Source organism: Mesocricetus auratus, unplaced genomic scaffold (assembly GCF_017639785.1).
Source record: "Mesocricetus auratus isolate SY011 unplaced genomic scaffold, BCM_Maur_2.0 Super-Scaffold_100010, whole genome shotgun sequence".
NCBI lineage: Eukaryota > Metazoa > Chordata > Mammalia > Rodentia > Cricetidae > Mesocricetus > Mesocricetus auratus.
The window spans coordinates 58,867,952-58,886,602 of record NW_024429194.1 but is presented as its reverse complement, the minus strand read 5'-3'; the positions used below and the strand labels follow the sequence as shown (position 1 = coordinate 58,886,602).

General features: G+C 42.9%; 1 protein-coding gene across 4 annotated transcripts in view; it reads left to right on the top strand.

The window, feature by feature from the left end:
• Nab1 (NGFI-A binding protein 1) overlaps positions 1 to 17,135 on the top strand; it is a 43,840-nt gene extending 26,705 nt beyond the window's left edge. For 2 of the 4 annotated variants that reach the window (XM_040752667.1, XM_040752668.1), the window contains exons 5-8: positions 5,898 to 5,987; positions 7,818 to 7,977; positions 10,466 to 10,582; positions 13,895 to 17,135. In XM_040752667.1, coding sequence (XP_040608601.1) covers positions 5,898 to 5,987; positions 7,818 to 7,977; positions 10,466 to 10,582; positions 13,895 to 13,983 — 456 coding nt within the window. In that variant the 3' untranslated portion in view covers positions 13,984 to 17,135. 4 annotated transcript variants of the gene reach the window in all.
• The last annotated feature ends 1,516 nt before the right edge of the window (positions 17,136 to 18,651 follow it).

Here is an 18,651-nt window from a genome sequence, read left to right as displayed (position 1 = left end):
ATCTCTTTCCATTGCTGACCACTGTGTCCTGATCTGCACCTGAAGGGTTCGGTGGGGCGAATCGTAAAACACCTGCCTGGCTTTTCTCCCCTGAGAACATACCGTTCTCCCATAACAATAGCTGTAATTAGATTCTCTCACACGTCAACATACACTGTATAGAAATATCTCTTCTCTCCTTAAATGGTGTAACCACTTTACAAGGTATGTTAGACTGTTAGACGCTAAACTATGTAGAGATTTTTAGCATTATTTCTTCAATTTGGAGATTAAATGATAACCATAGAGAGAAACCCTTCCCGCTTGGGTGAGCCTTGGGGAAGGCCCCAAGTGGACTTGGGCCTCCAGGGAGAGCCCTTCTCCAAGCCCTGCGTGTTAGAAAGTCAGGCTCGGTAACACTGCAGTAAGCCCACCTTTGGCTGAACGACAATGAATTCTGTGTTGACATTCTTGCTTTTCACTAGGGCCCCCAAAGCATCCAGCTGTGGGACAGTCATAACAGTGCTTGTTTTCTAATTCAGGCTATGATATGCTAGTCCCCTCTCGACATTTATCACAAACCCTCTTGGGTGTGTTCTATGATGTCCATTTGACAGCCACCGCAGACTCAGAGTTGCCATGTTGCTTATCTAGGGGAAGAGTCAGGTTTCCAGCCTATGTCTTACACCTGAACTTCAAGCAGTGCTTTTCTGGGTGCTAATGGGTGTTCACAAAACACCTCACAGACATGGAAAGGCACCGCTGGGCTTAGAACCTCCCAGTCTGTGTTTGTAAATGTGCATACGGGACTGGTGGCCTCTGAAGAAGAGGAATGGCGATTATTTTCTAATCCAAGGATGACTGCCTGATTAAACAACTAAGTCTTCAGTAGAAAATTTAACAGTGGTAATTACAAAATATATTTACATGAAAGGGAGTACTGTGTGGTGTGCTTCCTGTTTAGAATGAGTGTAGAAGGTAGGGAAGATAGAGGGTACCCATACAAGTTAGTTGATGTGTTTATACTCTACCTGTAACAGGCTAAGATGGCTTGACAAACTAATCATAGAACGTGAAGAGTCAGGAGCCAGAATCCCTGGCTGCCGTGTCTCCGCTTAAAAATGTAAAATGATGGTTAAAAGTAGAGTCAGTTGGTAACTGGTTTAGAACATACAGGGTTCCTTGAACAAACGGTCATTATCTCTAGTAATGACAGTGTCATAGAAGCTTCTAAGAAAGAGAGGTGGAGCCCAATCCTGGCTGTCTGCTGTGTGTCTTTTCCTTGTGAGTTTTCCTTCTCCAGCATTGCTAGAAACAGGACAGGAGTGAGAGGCTGTGGAGTACAGAAACAACTGAGTGGAAGAAATGAATGTGTTAATGGAGCCCAGGAAGTCAAAGAACTAGGTTTGAACAAGAGGAAACATCTGCCAGCTGTTCCAGAGGGGCAGGGCGGGGCGGGGTCAGCATATCCACCTACACCGTGACTAAGCTTGTGAAAAGAAAGCTGGTGAGTCTGATGTGGGCTCTTCTCCCTGGATCAAAAAAGCAGAAGCCGTCCAATCTGCTATTCATACAGAAAGCGTGAAGAGAGAAAAGGGAAAATGCACATGTGGGGTTAAGAACATCTGCTGCTACACATCACTTCAAGACAGCTGGGCAGCGTTTAAAACAGCTCGCTGGCACTCGGTGGGAAAGAGAGAAAGCAGCGAGGGTGGGAGACCAAAGGGGTGAGACTAATTAGGTCATGCACGGCCTCCAAACATATATCTTATTTTCTCAGTGCCGAGACCCCGAGTTTCATCACCAAGGGAACACTGTGATTAATGGCAGCAGCCATCAGTGTGACATGGAGATAAATTGCTCATAGCATGGTACAGCTGGTGCCTAGAAAGAAAGCTACAGAGACCCAGAATAAGTCCTGTGCCAAACACAGTGAAGGAGACCAGGCTATTCCTCTACCAGTGTCTTGGGGATGTCCTCCCTTTTGTTCTCTGTCATACATTCCAGATAGCTTGTTTCTCCTTGTTAACGATGTAGCACTGCGCACTTCCCAGAAAGCTTTCACGTGCAGGGTTTGGAGGTCCCCTCCCCAGCTGTGCAGTATTCTCATGGCTGAATCGTCCTGACCATGAAGGCACTCTGTGACAAGATTTGCCATCTGTATTAGTTCATTTAATGCCCACAGATCTCCCCTGGGCCCCTAAAGCAGGTGATGTAATCTCTGCGGAAAAATTGGGAACATTGTGAATAATGAGGTTGGCTTTCTGAGACCACACATCTGGTCCTAACTTGAGCAGACTGGCTAGCTTCTTCCTCCTTCAGAAGCCTCTTCAAGCAGTGCTTGAGAGACTGGAGCATCTGGGGCACCGGCAGCTCTAGCCAAAGCCTGTCCCTGAGCTGGTAAATGCTCTGAGTCTCCAGCTCCAATCCCTTTGTCTACACTCACTACACCTCTTACCTGCTTTGTGTGCAGCGAAGTCCTTGCCTCCGACTGAATCCATCCATCTTCTAGTTCCCCTGCTAAGCCATGCGTGGCCCTGCAGCCTGTATTGAAGCCAATGTCCCCACCGCACTTCCAGGCCTCTGTTCTGTCTTCGCCACAGGCACTAACTAGTCTCAGCTGTGTTTAGTGTGACCTTTCTAAACCCAGGTCTTCCGAGAATGTCAGTGGCTTCTCTATCCTGAAGAGAGTATTTACCCCATCTGCTTAGGATGAGATTCAGATGGTGCAGCAGTGTGTGGGGCCCACAGAATCTGGCCATGCGTCTCTAACTTCGCTGCCACTCTCCCTTGCGGCATTTCTGACAGTGGCTATAATAAAGTGCTGTGCAGGCTGTTGCTTTTGCCTGCAGGCCTTCGTATAAGCTGCGCCTTTTCCTGAAGAACTCTCTCCTTTAAGCGCCATGCCCTCTGGGAGCCTCCTAAGTGTCTGGGGCTCTGCCGATGCCCTCTGTGGCCTGCTTGTCTGTTGTGCCCTCAGGTGCTTCTGGTGTTCCCCTGTGGTTTTCACCAGTGTAGCCCCCTACCAATATATCCAGAGTTTTCTTGCTGGTTATTGTTTTAAGTATGGAGTCCCCACTCATGCTCAGATAGCTATACTGTGTAAATATCCCTAACACCATATATATATCAAGAACGGTAAGTTACCTACACTGGCTTGTTTTACTTTGATTAAGCCTGGTGGTTTTTTTGGCTAATCTGTCTAAATGGCGGAAACATTTTCCATGTGTAACTCCTATGTGCCAAGTACTGAGCTAAGTGTTTTCTATACATTTTTGTTCCTCTCTAAATGATTGTATAAAGTAGCCTCATGACTGCTACAGTGTCCCTCCTCAGATGGGACAATACCCCCGGGGCAGAATAGTCTGCTCTGCACACCAGAAACAGCAATGGGATTAGATTTCAAACCCAGCACAAATCATAGAGCGGAAGTCAGTTCTCAGGAAAACCAGCTGTGACAACCCTTCTTCCCGGTCATGTTTCAGAGGTGTCTTCACATCAGGAATGTACGAGCCCAGGCTCAGAGCTAGTGTCAATAGCTATAGACTGTGGGAAGCTGAGTGTCGTTGGTGAGAGCTAAGAAGAAAATGCCCGTGAAGTGGGAACCAGTGCAGTTGGGGCTCCTGTCAGCCAGCAGGGCTGTTGCTGCGGACTCCCTAATGTTTGTTCTAAGTCCTCTAGCTTGAGCTTAAAGGAAGGTTTGCTCAAGTTGAGGCTGGAGTTCTAGGAGCAAAAAAAAAAAAATTCTTAGAAGAAAAATGTACTGCTGTATACTCTTACGTGAAGTTAACTGTAGCTCACCTACTGATTATAGTCTGTACATTCCTACGGGGCAGCATCTTCAGTACTCAAGAAGTACTGTTGGACTCCCATCGAACAATGTGAGGTGCCACTCTCACCCTGAACTCTTGGGGAAGGGTCTAGGCCCTGCCCTATATGAAATGACAGACTATGGACACCCCCATGGAGGGCCTCACCCTCCCTGGGGGAATGAGGGGATAACAGGGGGGGGGGTTGGGGGGAGGGCACGGGAGGAGGGGAGGGAATGGGAGAGGGACCTGGAACTGACTTGTGAAGCAACCTTGTTTCTTATCTAAATTTAAACTGGAAAATAAAAGAAAAAAAAAGAAGTACTGTTGGATGGGAAGGTGCATAAAGCTGTTCTCAGTGTCAATTATTCACTCTTTACTACCAGTCTGACTTCAAAGAAACAAACTGATGATTCGCTCATTGTGGTTGTGGTGCCTGTAATCCCAGCCTTCAGGAGCCAAGGCAGAAAGGTTATAAGTTCAAGGCTAGTCTGAGCTACATTGTGAGCTCTGGGTCATTTTAAAATTAAAAACAGATAATTAGGTGTTACTTAGGAAATTAATTTGGTAGATTAAATATTTGAAAGCGTGGCACATAAAGACCACCATGGGAGACTGTTTTCAGCCACCATCTTGTATCTCAAATAAAGTAAAATATTTTTATTACAACACCACATAGTTTTCTACTCAGTTATTGTAACAAATTTGGTTTTTAATTGTTAACCCTGTGTTAGAAGTATGTAGCTTATCCAACCAAGGGGAAGCTGCATTGGTAATAACAGTTTCTGTAAGGAGACCGTTAGTGGCCTTCCTTAATTTTACTAAAGTCATCGTGGTTGCCCATAGGTTTTATATTCATGCAGAACAGCAAACAGCTAAAAGAAACTTGAAAGAAATGGTGGGTGGGTTCACCCAGACACACAGGACCTGACATGGTGGGTGGGTTCACCCAGACACACAACCTGAACCGCTGTCGCTGAAGGGTTGCCTAGGCATAGAATGAATGCCCTGCAAAAAGACCCTAGTCCATAAAGTGTGAACTAGGTTGCTGTTTTTGCTTAGCAGGTCCCATGTGCTAAGGGTGTGATCCATCGTCTCTTCCCATTTGGTCCTCTCAGCTGCTCTAGTAGATTCTCTTGTCTTCACCCTCCCAGGCTGGTCTCAAACTCACAGAGATCCACCTGCCACTGCCTCCCAAGTGCTGGCATTAAAGTCGTGTGACACCACATCCTGGTCTTATTTACTGATTTTCTAAAACTGTCTTTTGAACTTTAGTGCAGTCGAAGTCACAGTAACACAGAAACTTATACAATGGTAATGTGTACATTAATTTTTTGGATGTCAAGACAAAAATAAATTGACAAGAAAACATTTTTAAAGGTCCAGCAGTACCCAGGGCCAGCAGGGAAAGCCATACTGGTTAAGACAGATAAACCAATGAAGGACTTTAACCAGTGGTTCTCAACCTGTGAGTCATAATGCCTCTGAGAGTTCAATAACCTTTCCACAGGGGTCTCTAAGACCACAGGAAAACAGATGTTAGCATTATGATTCATAGCAGTAAAATTACAGTTACAAAGTGGCAATGACAATTTTATGGTAGGGTCGTCACAACACAAGGAACTGCCTTACAGGGTCACAGCATTAGGGAAGTTGAGGACCACTGCAAACAGTGATGGAGGACAGGGAAGATGATGTCCTGGTGGAGGGTTCTTCCTCGATGTTTTTCTTCTGAATGTTGAAACTGTAGGAAAATGCTATTTCCCTGGAAGTGTATCACAGGGCTTTTCATGAAACCAGAAATTAGGAAAAGTTAGGACACTCTGAAGTGTCCACTGTGAGCAGGTGGTTAGTCGGATGCTGGCTGAGATGTTTGTTGTCAATCTATGTGGTCACAGAGTTCACTTGCCCCTGCTGGCTTATGATGGTGGTGATTACATTTCCCATCTTGTTCATTTGTGGCCTTACTGTAGAAAACAAGGCGTGGTAGGTAGCTTAAGACTGATGTACTCTACAACCTCAGCAAATCATTTACTACTGAAGATGAAGTGTTGTCTTTGCTTTATGTTTTAACAGTCTAAATATCCAGGCCCTGTTTTCTGCCCACAGGACGGATTTCCAGACTTCCAGGAACCTGTGCAAACACTCTTCCAGCAGGCCAGAGCCAAGAGTGAGGAGCTCGCAGCCCTCAGTTCACAGGTAACCTGCAGGGGACGACTCAAGGAGATAGCCTTAGGCTGGAAATAGGGGGCTGCTTCAGCCAGTTGCAGATCGAGGGTTCTGAGGATCAAGTTTGTTTCTGGTTATTGTTAAAATGTCTGCCCCACAGCTATATCAGTATGGTGGCAGGAACAACGTGGTTTCATTTGGTTCTTGAACAAAATCTTAACTATAGGAAGTATTAGTATTTTAGTATTGGGGGGAAAGCAGTCATTCTCATTATGGCTATGTACAACATAGTTCTTAGGTAAAATAGCATGAGATCTCAGTAACATATTGTCAGCATTGTAACTCATATCTCACTTAAAGCCTCATTGAAGAATTGCTAAATTAGTGTAGCTTGGATAACTCTATTCATTTCTGTATATATGTGAGGAGTGCGTGTTTGTGTGACTGCACAGGGGTGCAGGGGTGTGTGCACCTGTCTGTAGAGCCGGAGGAAAGCCATGCATGTCATTGCTCGGGAGCCATCCCATCTTGGTTTTTGGATCTTGTTGGGCTTGATCTTGTTTGTGTTGCTGCTAAGTCCCAGGGATCCACCTCTGCCTGCCTCCCCAGTGCTGGGATCACAATGCATCTCCATGCTCAGTTCTTTGTGTGGGTTCAGGGATTTGAATGTGGCTTCTCAGGCTTGTACAGCCAGTGCTACCCCCCACACACACATTTTAGTAAATTTTTAACTATGTATGTGCTCAGAAATGGACATTTCCAAAGTCCGTGTGTGAATGTCCCTTTTAGACAGCGCTGCAGACCTGTTTGCATTCACATTTAGTATTGCCCAAACCTGGTGACCGGAGAGAAAGAGAGTAATACTGCTACCATCTCGGAACGGCTGGCTGAAATGTCATCGGTTAATTGGTTGAAATTTCACGTGAAATGAAGTCATTGTTACCTTTGCTTTGGTTTGTGCACATTTAGAAAAGTAGTATGGGCATGCTTCCTTGTTATTTAATTCTTTATGCGTTCCATCTATTGATTTTTAAAATTATGAATCATGCCTTTTGTAACCAATTTTATATAGAAGAATTCTTATAGTACTTTTATATAACATGGTAATGAATCATATCTGCATTTTGACTATTACTTCCTTGGCAAATGTTGTAGATGCACTGCTTTGAATATCACACGCAAGTAATTTAGAACATTGAGTATGAAAGGAGCCTCTGAAATGCACACGGAGATGACTTTGTATGTCACACACCAGCCTTGTATTTTAAACATGTCCGTTTATGTTGGTGGGGAAATGCCGCTTCTCTCTGGGGCGGAGGCAGAGATCCTTGCTGGCACGGATGCTTCTCTGCATAATTTGCATTGTTTAATTTTGGTGGGAGGTGTGTTTGTCTTGTTCTTCTAGACAGCCGTTTTACACCTTTTCTCCTCCAAGCAGGCTGTCATCATAGCAGAGTCTGGGCAGCGCCAAATCCTAAAATAAAATGCCAGGATTTCACCCTGTGTTCCAAGTAGTTGACAGCAGATGTAGCTGGTGCTCTTGGGATCTTTATTTTTATTTATTTATTTTAAGAAAGAAGGGAAATCCTTTAAAAGACCCAGGACCTTGGAAAACAAAGTGAAGGTTATGCTGTTCTTGAGCTTACATGGGAGTCTCTTTATGGGACTGAAGTAAACCTGAGCAAACTCACATGACACAGACATTTAGTCATATTTGTGGAGGCAAGCATACCATAGGAAGTGTGAGCTCATTTTAATAAATACTAAATACATTTGCTGGAGTCTCAAATTGGCATCTTTAGGCTCTTAAGAAATCTAGACTGCTGTAGTTATTGGTTTTATCTTTGCTTTACTTTCTAGCAGACTGAAAAGGGGATGGCAAAGCAGATGGAGCTCCTGTGTGCCCAGGCCAGCTATGAGAGGCTGCAGCAGGAGAGGAGGCTGACGGCGGGGCTCTACAGGCAGAGCTCCGGGGAACACAGCCCGGATGGCCTGCCCTCTGATGGCTCAGATGGACAAGGTATGCCTCTGCAGTGACCCAGCCTCTAGAGCCAGCACCGTGTACCTTTCAAAGAGAAATGGGGAGAACAGACCAGATTTAAATCAGTATTTTGAAGGGATTATTTTATCTCTGTGAAAGTCTGTTTTTAACTAGTTCCTTTCAAAGGAAAGTATTCATCTTGTATATTTTCATTTCTGATATCCTAAATTTTATTATTCCTTTACTTTAGTTTGCACATGTGTCTTGTAGAGGCTTGGTCAGGATGGAGATGTGAGCATATAGGCCAGTTCCCAAGGAAACAGAGTCTATCAAAGACACTTCTTAGATGGAATCTGTTTCCTTGTTTTGCCAGGCATCGAACCCAGGACCTTTTCAAAATGATCAAAACATCTTTCTTTAAATTTCAAAACCAATTTGTTCAAAATGTATAACATCTGTTTCCTAAGAGAATGTGGTGGCTATTTCTAAGACACACAGAACACAACTCCATGTTAGAAAGCTCAGTGACTCATGAGTATTTTTGATATGAAAATTCTTTTACTTTTGTCATGTCTTCAGCATGAAGAAAATCCCAAGTCATTGTTATCCACTTATTCAGAGGCTTTTTTTGAAGTGTTTTCTATATGCTAGGCATGCCTCTAAGCCCAGAAGGCATGACAATTCAAAACCCATCCTTGTTCGTGTACAGCTTAGCTCCAAGCAGAGAGATATGCCATGAAACCTGCAGTTTCAAATGTCACTAAACAGTATGCCAAGGGAAAACAGTGTTTTCATATTGTCTTATTTTATGTACTATTCACTTTCTAGCAGGTGAATCCCACGGTTGGTAACCCCTCTTTCCAAGTGAGACCCCATCTTTTTAAAAATGCTTTCAGTTCATACAAAGCAGCAGGTTTTGATGTGGCTTTTCCTGCAGACTTTGCTCTTAGTATCCTCCTCCCCCAGGACCGTCCTCCTCCAATAGCCCCTTTCATCTCACACGTACCGGGTTACCCTCTTTTTGACCTTGCCCTCCCTAAAATCCCTTCTTCCCAGATTATTGTGTCCCTTTCTAGTTTCAACACACACACACACACACACACACACACACACACACACACACACATCTAGGTTCAACATACAAAAGGAAATGTGGTGTTTGTCTTTGTGAATTTGGCTTATTTCACTTGACTTAATACATCATGATTCCCATCTGCTTTCCTGGAAGTGCTATCATTTCACTTTTCTTTACGGCTGAATAAAACTCCCCTGCGTATCTTGTGCATCTGTGCCTCGTGTTCCTTATCGTTCATCTGCTGGTGGACATCTGGACCTGGTTGATGTCTTAGCTGTTGTGAACCGTGCAGCAATAAGCAAGTGTGTGCATATCTCAGTGGGATGCTTTCTGGCATCCTGCAGGCATGCACACAGAAGTGGTCGAGCTGGCTTATATGGCAGTTCTGTCTTTAGCTTCTTGAGGCCCCTCCACGCTGATTTCCCGTAGTTTGGCAGCACCAATGCATGCTCTCATCAGCACTGAATAGGGGTCTTCTTGCCCTGCATCCTCTCTGGCGTCTGTTTTCTCAATGGTAGCCATTCTAACAAGGGTGAGGCAGAATCTGTTGAGCAGATTTTCAAATATTTGGAGAGCATGTATATTCCCCCCCTTTTTTTTCATTAGTGCAGCTACTTGCAAGGTTAGAGGTTTTGGTGATTAACTTCTGCACTCCTTTATATGTCCTGGATCTTAACCCCTTGTATGGTGTGTATTGCCAAAGATTTTTTTCCCCCGCCCAAATAAGAATAGCATGTTAGCAAGCATTCTCTAGCAGTGGAATGAAATATTGCCTGAGACCATGACACAAGAGTAAAAGGAAGGTTTTCTTTCTAAAACATGACAAAAACATTTCAGTTGAGGTCTTTAACTTCTCTGACCTTTCTTAGTAACTAAGAATGAACAGTTAAGCAAACACAATTATGTTAAGGTTTAATGGAGCTTAACTTATGACACTAGTGTAACTTACTGCGGGATGGCTAATGTAATGGATAATATAGCATCATGTATAAAGCATTTTGCTATATCTGTACTAATATTTTCATGGATTGTGCTTAAAAACAAAACTATAATTGGTCTGAAGCCATCGCTGCCTCTGCTCTCAAGCGTGTGACTAGGTAAGGGCGCACTTACTGCATAGTTGCAATGCTAAGGAAGACGTTGTACAGAGGATCTGTGTTAATTCAGTGCATCTAGAAATGTTTGTCTCTTGTTTGGTTCCTCTTAGCTGTACAGACCCCAGCAGTTTGTACACTCGAGGTGCTAGTGTTAGAGACTTCCCTTCTAAGTTGTTATCTTAAATGTCTTTTCTCAGTTATTATACATGCGTCACTGCTTCTTGACCCTTCCCATTCTCAGAAGGTGTGTTCCGGCAATTTGTGAACATTTATCTACAAAATCAAACATAAACAAATAACAAAAAACACTGGGAATGTTTTAAATGTTACTTTGTGTTTTGTTTTTCTTTCAAAGGAGAAAGACCTTTGAATCTCCGAATGCCTAATGTACAGAACAGACAGCCCCATCATTTTGTGGCCGATGGGGAGCTAAGCAGACTTTACTCCAGTGAGGCGAAGTCCCACTCATCAGGTGAGAATGCAGTCTGTGATCAGAGAAAACCCGGGTAACATTCCCTCAGCTCTGAGTTCTGCTCTTCCCTTCCTGTCCCCACTGAACAGTGTCACTTGTCAGTTCCCCTTGGAAATTACAGATTACCAAAATATCAGCTAGCCTGTTTGAGAATGACAAGGAAGAGTAATGGAGGTTAAGATGCTTGGACTAGCCATTGCATGGATGGCCGCTTGTATATAGCTCAAGCTGAGTAATAAATGGCTCTGATGAGTTGGGCGGGCATTCCTTTGCTGACACTACTGTGGTATGATGCAGGTGTGCTCTGCATCTCTTCTCGTGCTGAGGAAGCCTTGTGCACCTCAACCTGACTTTTCATGCAGACGCATTTTAGGGTGAAGTTTTTTTTTAATTACTTTAATTTTAAATAGCTTGCTTCACATGTCAATCCCTGTTCCCTCTCCCTCCCCTCCTCCCGCACCCCTCCCACCATCCCCCCAGCCTCCCACCCTATCCCCATTTCTTTCCACATAGCGGATATCTAGAGTCTGTCATTTCACTTAGGGCAGGCTCCAGGCACTCCCCTAAGAGTCCAGGCTGAGAGAGGATTCCTCTTTGTGTTATGGACACACGAAGTTCATTTGTATGCCAGGGATAAACACTGATCTACTGCTCAGGACCCCATAGGTTGCCCAGGCCTCCTCACTGACTCTCACACTCAGGGAATCTGGATCAGTCCCATGCTGGCCTCCCAGCTATCAGTCTGGGGTCCAAGAGCTCCTCCTTGTTCAGATGGGCTGTCTCTGTTGGTTTCGCCAGTCCATTCTTTGCCAATTTGCTCATCGCTCCTCTCTCTCTGTCACTGGGTTCCATGGGTTTAGTTCAGTGTTTAACTGTGGGTGTTTGCCTCTGCTTCCATCAGTCACTGGATGAAGGTTCATGTTTGTCTTTTGGTGAAGTTTTCTGGTATTAACTCAAATGAAATGAATCACACAGCATTGGTTAGTAAATGCCAGCACCACTCGGGAGAGTCTGGTATCATTCAGTCTTTGAATAAAAGAAATTTTAGGAATCATTTGATGACAGTCACAGATTTTAGAGATGGGGAAGCGGAGACCAAATTGGACAGTTTACTGTATTTGTTTGTTATGTCAGTAGGAACATGACTTTGCAGCTGACCGTGGATTGAGGATTAACTAGGAAGTTTTGTCAAGAGAGTGTGTGTCTTTCTGTTCATGTTTCCAGGAGCAGATGCTAAAATACTGATGTGGGAAATAATGTCCTGTGCTTGTGGCCTTTAGTCCACTGTTTCACATGGACTGTCACAGAGGTTGACAAATGAAACTATCCTAAAATGACACCAATTTGGTCTCCTATTTTCATCGATATAAAAAAACAAGCTCTTCCTTCAAGCTCTTAACAAACTAACATGCTTTCTACAACTCATATTGCTTTGAAGACCCTACATAAAAAACACTGAAGTTACAGTGACCATATTTGTCTCCCGTGGAGACACACTTGGTATCTCTGCAACATGGAGATTTAGTTAAACTGGGATTTTACATGGAACAGAACAAAGGAATACCTAAGGAAGAGTTTTTGTTTCTTTTTTTTAGATTCAATTTTAGCATTTAAACTTCTTTAGTTTTTTGAGAATTTCATACAATATATTTTGATCATTCCTTCCCCTCCCACAGTTTCTCTCAGATCCTGCCTGCCTCACTACTCACCCAATTTCATGTTCAAAAAGAAAAAACAAAACGAAAGCCCACCTCCACCCCCACACACTCACAGAACAAAAACCCCTTGGAGTCTGATTCCTGTGTGATTGGTATGGACCATTGTTAATCCATTGGAGAATATTTTCTTTAAAGAAATGCATAGAGATGGCACAGACTCGATGCAGTAAGACCAGGTGACCTGGGGTTTGTTCTTTCTGCTTCTCATGAATTCATCTGTAAAGTAGATACTCCACAGGGCCATTCATTATAAGCCATAGACAAGAGAGTGTGAGCTGTACAGCTGGAAAAAATGAAAGTATTGTGACTGTTTTTCTTACTCCTAAGTTCAATTTGAATTCCTTTCTGTATAGAGAGGTTGCCTACATACAGTGAGCTGTCTACCTATGTTCAGATAAGTAGATAGACATGTTGATTCCCTTTCAAGGTAGGGATGTGTGTGTGTGTTTTATGTATGTGTGTGCATTAGCCCACATATTTGCATGTATGTAATGTATATCTGTGTACATATCTCCAAGTATTAGTACATTATGTAAGGATTACATTTTACATTTAGTAGTCTACATTGTTGAAATAACTATTAATAAAACTCCATGGAACCTTTACTTATGAAAGTAAACTTTTCATTCTTTATTCCCACTTACATCAGTTTAGAATGCCATGGAACTTTTAGACATAGTTTCATATTTAAAATTGAAGATGCATTTCAATCACAATTTTATAGTATTTTAGCTGTTAACATTTGTTTTTTTTTTTTTTTTTTGGTTTTTTATGAGACAGGGTTTCTCTGTATTGTTTTGGAGGCTGTCGGTCCAGCCCAGCCTCGAACTCACAGAGATCCGCCTGCCTCAGCCTCCCGAGTGCTGGGATTAAAGGCGTGCGCCACCACCGCCCGGCAGCTGTTAACATTTGTATGTGAATGGCATGTTTGATTCTCAGTACGTACTACAGTGCACCAAGCCTTTTTAAAAAGGTCTGTTTATTCATGTACATTTCATGTTTACCCCTCATCCTACTCTGTAGATATTTTCCTCATTTATAGGTGGTTTAGCTCACATTAATTTTTTTTTTTTTTTTGGTTTTTACGAGACAGGGTTTCTCTGTATTGTTTTGGAGGCTGTCCATCCAGCCCAGCCTCAAACTCACAGAGATCTGCCTGCCTCTGCCTCCCGAGTGCTGGGATTAAAGGCGTGCGCCACCACTGCCCAGTCAGCTCACATTAATTTATAGTTAGCAATTAATGTAGTTGAGATTGAAATGTAGCTGTGGCTTGTTTTTGTTTTTGTTTGTTTGTTTCATGAGTCAGGGTCTTGCTGTGTGGTCCTGGATAGCTAGGTACTCTCCACGTACCCCAGGCTGACCTGGAACTTGAAGCAATCTTCGTATCTCAGCCTCCTGAGTCCTTGGAATACATCACTGCCATGTTCAGCCAAAATCCATGCTTTTAGCCACAAGTCTGTAAATAAAATTTCACATGGAGTTTCACAATTATGAATAGTTAATAATATTTGCTGTGAAGTTGGGGGCTTAGTAACTTGAGTTTGTAGTCCACTGATTTCAAATACCAAACTCTTTCTGGTTTTGTCTTATGCAGAGAACCTCGGGATTTTAAAAGACTACCCTCACTCTGCTTTTACCTTGGAAAAGAAAGTTATTAAAACAGAGCCTGAAGACTCAAGATAGCCTAGATTCTCCCACTGTCTCTGAAAATGGCACCAGATTCAAGGATAATGCTCCATCATAGAATAAGCCTTAATAACCAGTGTTGCCTCATTCTGCTCAAACAGACCATAGCCAAAGCATAAGAACTCACAGTAGTCTGTGGAAACCAGGACAAAGCAACAGCCACAGAAGAAGAAATCGAGAGAGTGCTGCAATGTAACAAACACTGACCATTACCTTCCTGTGTAAGTTGTTTGTATGGAAAGGCTCAATATTGTAGGCATTCACTATTTAAGAATGTACAATGTGTCTGTGTAATTTATAGAAGCAAATCTAGGTGTTAAGACCTTTTGGTCTAATAGATGTGGAGACCATTCTTTTTACTTGAAATTTTGTTGTCTACTTTAAGTGTATTTACGGTAAATGTTACTCATCAACATTTAGGACTTTTGAGTCGTAAAAAGAAAGCTTAGCAATGTAGTTATTGGCAAGGTGACAGTGGCTGGAGAGAAATGGAAGGCAAATACTCAGTTTACACCAAGGAAAAGACTGTGTACTTAATACTTGATTAAAATTGATTTTGGTTAATAGGAAATGTGTAGCCGTCACTAAATAATGCCGCTTTCATTGGTTTAATCCATGCACGAATTAAAAATTGGAATAATATTTCCGAGATGAGGTAGGCTACATTTATGACAGCTGCTCAAGATGTGAGACAGAAGACTTGAAGTAAGCAGGCTAACGTGTAAGAGCCTTGACTTAAACATTGGTATTTCAGAGGATGTCAAGTAAATTAAGGCAGAGTAAATTAACCCTGAATGTTTAAGATAAAGATGCCGTGGGAGAATTGACATGGAGGCTGTGTTTTGTTTTTAGTCCTGCTTTGAATCATGGCTGTAATAAATATCGGTTCCTAGTCTGTTCTGTGAGATGTCCGCCCCTCGGTCTCTAATCACTGCTCTGTGGTCACTTTTCCTTCTGACGAGGAGAAGAGCGCTACAGTAGAAACACCAATAAGCTTTTCTACCACTGAAAGGCGTTTTCCCCTTCCTGAATGGCGTCTGCCCACTGGAGAAGTGTCTCATGGACCTTGGCCTCTGCAGATCTTGATGCTGACTATTGTGGTTTCACAGTCCACTGTGTATAGAGCTAGTGTGGCGCCATTTGCATAGAACATTCAGTTTTGGATTGGCCACAGCACTGGTTAGTGTCCCCCTACTTTCACCAACTGTTTCCTGTATTCTGTAATCTATTTTGAGAAAATTGTGTGGTCCTTTTTTTAAAAACTGTGTCTTACAATTCAAGTTTGTAGATTTTAACATGCAAGTTCTAAAAGATGCAGTAATCTTGCCCCTGGTGTTTGTCTGTCCCTCCCGGACCTAGAACCTGCATCTTTAAATCTAGAAGTAAGTTTCCTTAAGTAGCATACTATTCTGACTTTCAAGCTTAGAGATAAAGAAGCACAAAAAAAGTCAGTAGAATACAGTTTTTATTTTGTAAACACTAATGTATTAAAACTTGCTATACATTAAAGCAAATAATATATATTTTTATTTGGATGGTGTATATAAATTGGATGTTATAACTAGTAAATTTTCTTTCATTTTGTTTAAGATATTTTCACTGAACAAGGTCAATTGGTTACCTCAGTGTTACAGCCAATATAATCCAAGGGGCCATTTCTCCCCACGTCTGTGTTATTCTTTATTGTGTGGCTTCTACATTCTTGTGATTCTTAGTACTGTTGAGGAGATGAGTGCACTTGCTTCCTGTGGCAATAAAGAGTTCCTGTGCCTCGTGGATCAATGCTTAGAGCATTCCCACAGCTGTGACGCTTGCCCACTCGCCTCCCTCACAGCGTGTCAGGGGACAGGGTGACATGAGGGCTGAACACAGCGGCCTCGCCATGGATCAGGGCTCTACTACTGAGTGACAGCCCCAGCACTCCTTTTACATTTTTATTCTGAGACAGGGTTATTGTCTTGCCCGAGCTGACCTTGAATTCACTCTGGACCAGAGAGGTTGCGGTCTCCTTGGGGGCCTTTGCTAGTGTGTGATCCACACATTACACACCTCAAATGGCCAAGTGCTGTTGGCACAGCACCATTTTGTTTGTGAGTTTGTTGCTGCTCTGAATCTTGAAAAGAAAGCCAAACAGGTTGTCACCACAGTGAGCAGGAGCCGGTATTGGTCTCTTGTAGGACGTGAGGAAATACGGTAGCAAATATTTCATTAAAACCCATTTCTGATGCGGCAGTGTCCAAGTGTTGCTCCAGGAGATACAAGCCTGCTTACTTGCTGTTAACTGTGGCCATCCTCACAAGTGAGGTTCTCCAGTGGACTTCAAGTTAACAAAGTGTCCTGGCATTGCTATTGAAAACACAGATTAATCTCAAAACCGTGATGATAGCTATTTCCATAGTGACCCTGGAAAACAAACTTTTGTGATACCTAAGTGATCAAAAGCCAACACTGGTGGTAGCATTTTTGTTTCTGAATGTGTGATGGCCAAATCTTCAAAACTTCCATGGTTTCTGGTTCTACTGACTTTTGAAAATGAAGAAAAGCAATCACTGTTTCTTAGGCAGAAAACGTGCATCAGAGGTTTAAATTCTTAATTTTTTTTAAGTTTTACATTCTGTTTACAGATGCTCTGCTGTCTGTTTAGCAAATTTTTACCATGGTTTTTAAAAGAATGACAAATAGGAGCTGGCTTTATTGTAAATTTGTTAGGCCACATAATCCTTGGCCACTGCAATAGTGTCCTTTTGAATTCTGGCCCCCTGCAAGTCTGATTCTCTGATTGTGCTTCTGATAGCTCCACCTATGTCCAAGTGTCACCATAAAGACAATAAGGGCCCAGTTTCTGCCAAAGAAAATGTTTTAATGTATTAGTAGTAATGCAGTATGACCTTCAAAAAAGAAACATTTGAAATAATCCACAAAACACTAATCTTAGGGTTTTTCTCAGCATTCATGTAAAATATTGGCTACTATTATTTTTCCTTTTTTAATTTTAAAATATTTGATTGGGCCAGTGTAATGCCAGCCTTCAGTCAGTCCCTGCAGGTTGAGGGGGGATCACTGTGAGTTTGAGATTGGCATACACAGGAAGACTGTCTCAAAAGGAAAAACATTAATTAGTAAATAAAAATTGTATATATTCAAGTGTACAGAATGATCATCTAATTTTTTTGAAAATGTGCCTCTTGTGTGTGCATATGATGTGAGTGACATAGGTGCCATGGCACATGTACACGTGGGGAATTGTGTGTGTGTGTGGGAGTGACATAGGTGCCGTGTACACGTGGGGAATTGTGTGTGTGTGTGTGTCTATGTGTCTGTGACATAGGTGCCGTGTGCATGTGGGGCACAGGACAGCTTGGTGGAGCTGGCTTTCCTCTTGGCACGGGATTGAACCCAGGTGGCTAGGCTTGTGTGACACCTTTACTATGAGCCACCTCAACAGCCCTGCTCATTTAATTTCTGTATACAGTACATGCTGATTACCACAGACAAATCAAGACACCTCAGTGGGAAAGTGCCCCTGATTGTGTGTGTGACTGTCACCACTTTCAGGCAGTTTCCTTGCCTTTGCTAAACTTTTACTAGGGTGTTTTTGAACTGTTCATTCAACATTGCAGCACAAAACAATTTTACATTGATAGAAATTGAGAAAGACATATAATTTTAGACCCCAGAACTTTAATCCATTTTTTTTTTTTTGTGGTCCTAGAGTTGAACCTAGAGCCTCTTGCATCCAAGGTCAGCACTGTCACCAAGCTATGTCTTAGTCCATTTTCTAATCTTTATAATTGCCATCTATTTAAGTTTCTCATGCTAGCTCCAAAGAATCAGCTTGCTTCTTCAGAACCCCACAGAAGTGTTCTTAGTGGATGCTGCTGCCAGGGCCTGATGCTGTGGTCAGGGCTTCATGATGACACTGGCAGGCTGCGCCTAATGCTTCAAACTGCAGGCAAGTATGTAACGTCGGCTCAAGATGGAAATGCTACGAGGCTAAAAAGGACCTGAGAGGCTTTCTTCTCCATCAACTTCAGAGTGTCAAATTTTGAAGTTTGCTGGTAGTCCAAACAATTTTGTACTCAACCCACAGGGCTTGCTGTGGGTGAGAACCCATGACATTATAAATTAGACGGTGCTTCATATTTACACATTCTGAAACCTTATGAGTCATCTTTGTATTAAGAGTTTTCACCTCATAAATTTATGTCTAAAGGGCCGTGTTTAGCACCCACACAGCATCATGGGCCATGCTCTTGTAACTGTCTTAGGCATTATCTTGCCGGTCACTGAGGCTTCAGTGTGTAGGAAGATGCTAAGTAGTGCCTGTGTGGGCGGAGTCCTGCCAGGAACCAGCTCAGCAGAGGCAGTTGGTGATTTTCTAGGCTGACTGCTGTCGTCACCTGTTATCTGTGGTCTAGCACTGGACTCGCCCTTGTCCTCCCCAGACAAAGGGGCTTCTTTGTGAAGATGCCCTTACACAAAGGTCTGCTGCATCTCACCATCTTGGTTTTTATTTCCCTCCAACGTCTGTGCCTTCTCTCGGCTCCTGACTCATGCAGCGTGATGCTGATAAAGCCATCCTTGCCCTTCCAGCCAGTCTTTCTGTTGCCAGACACATCTGTGTATTCATTGTACTGGTTCAGCTTGTGTCTGTATGTGTGTGTG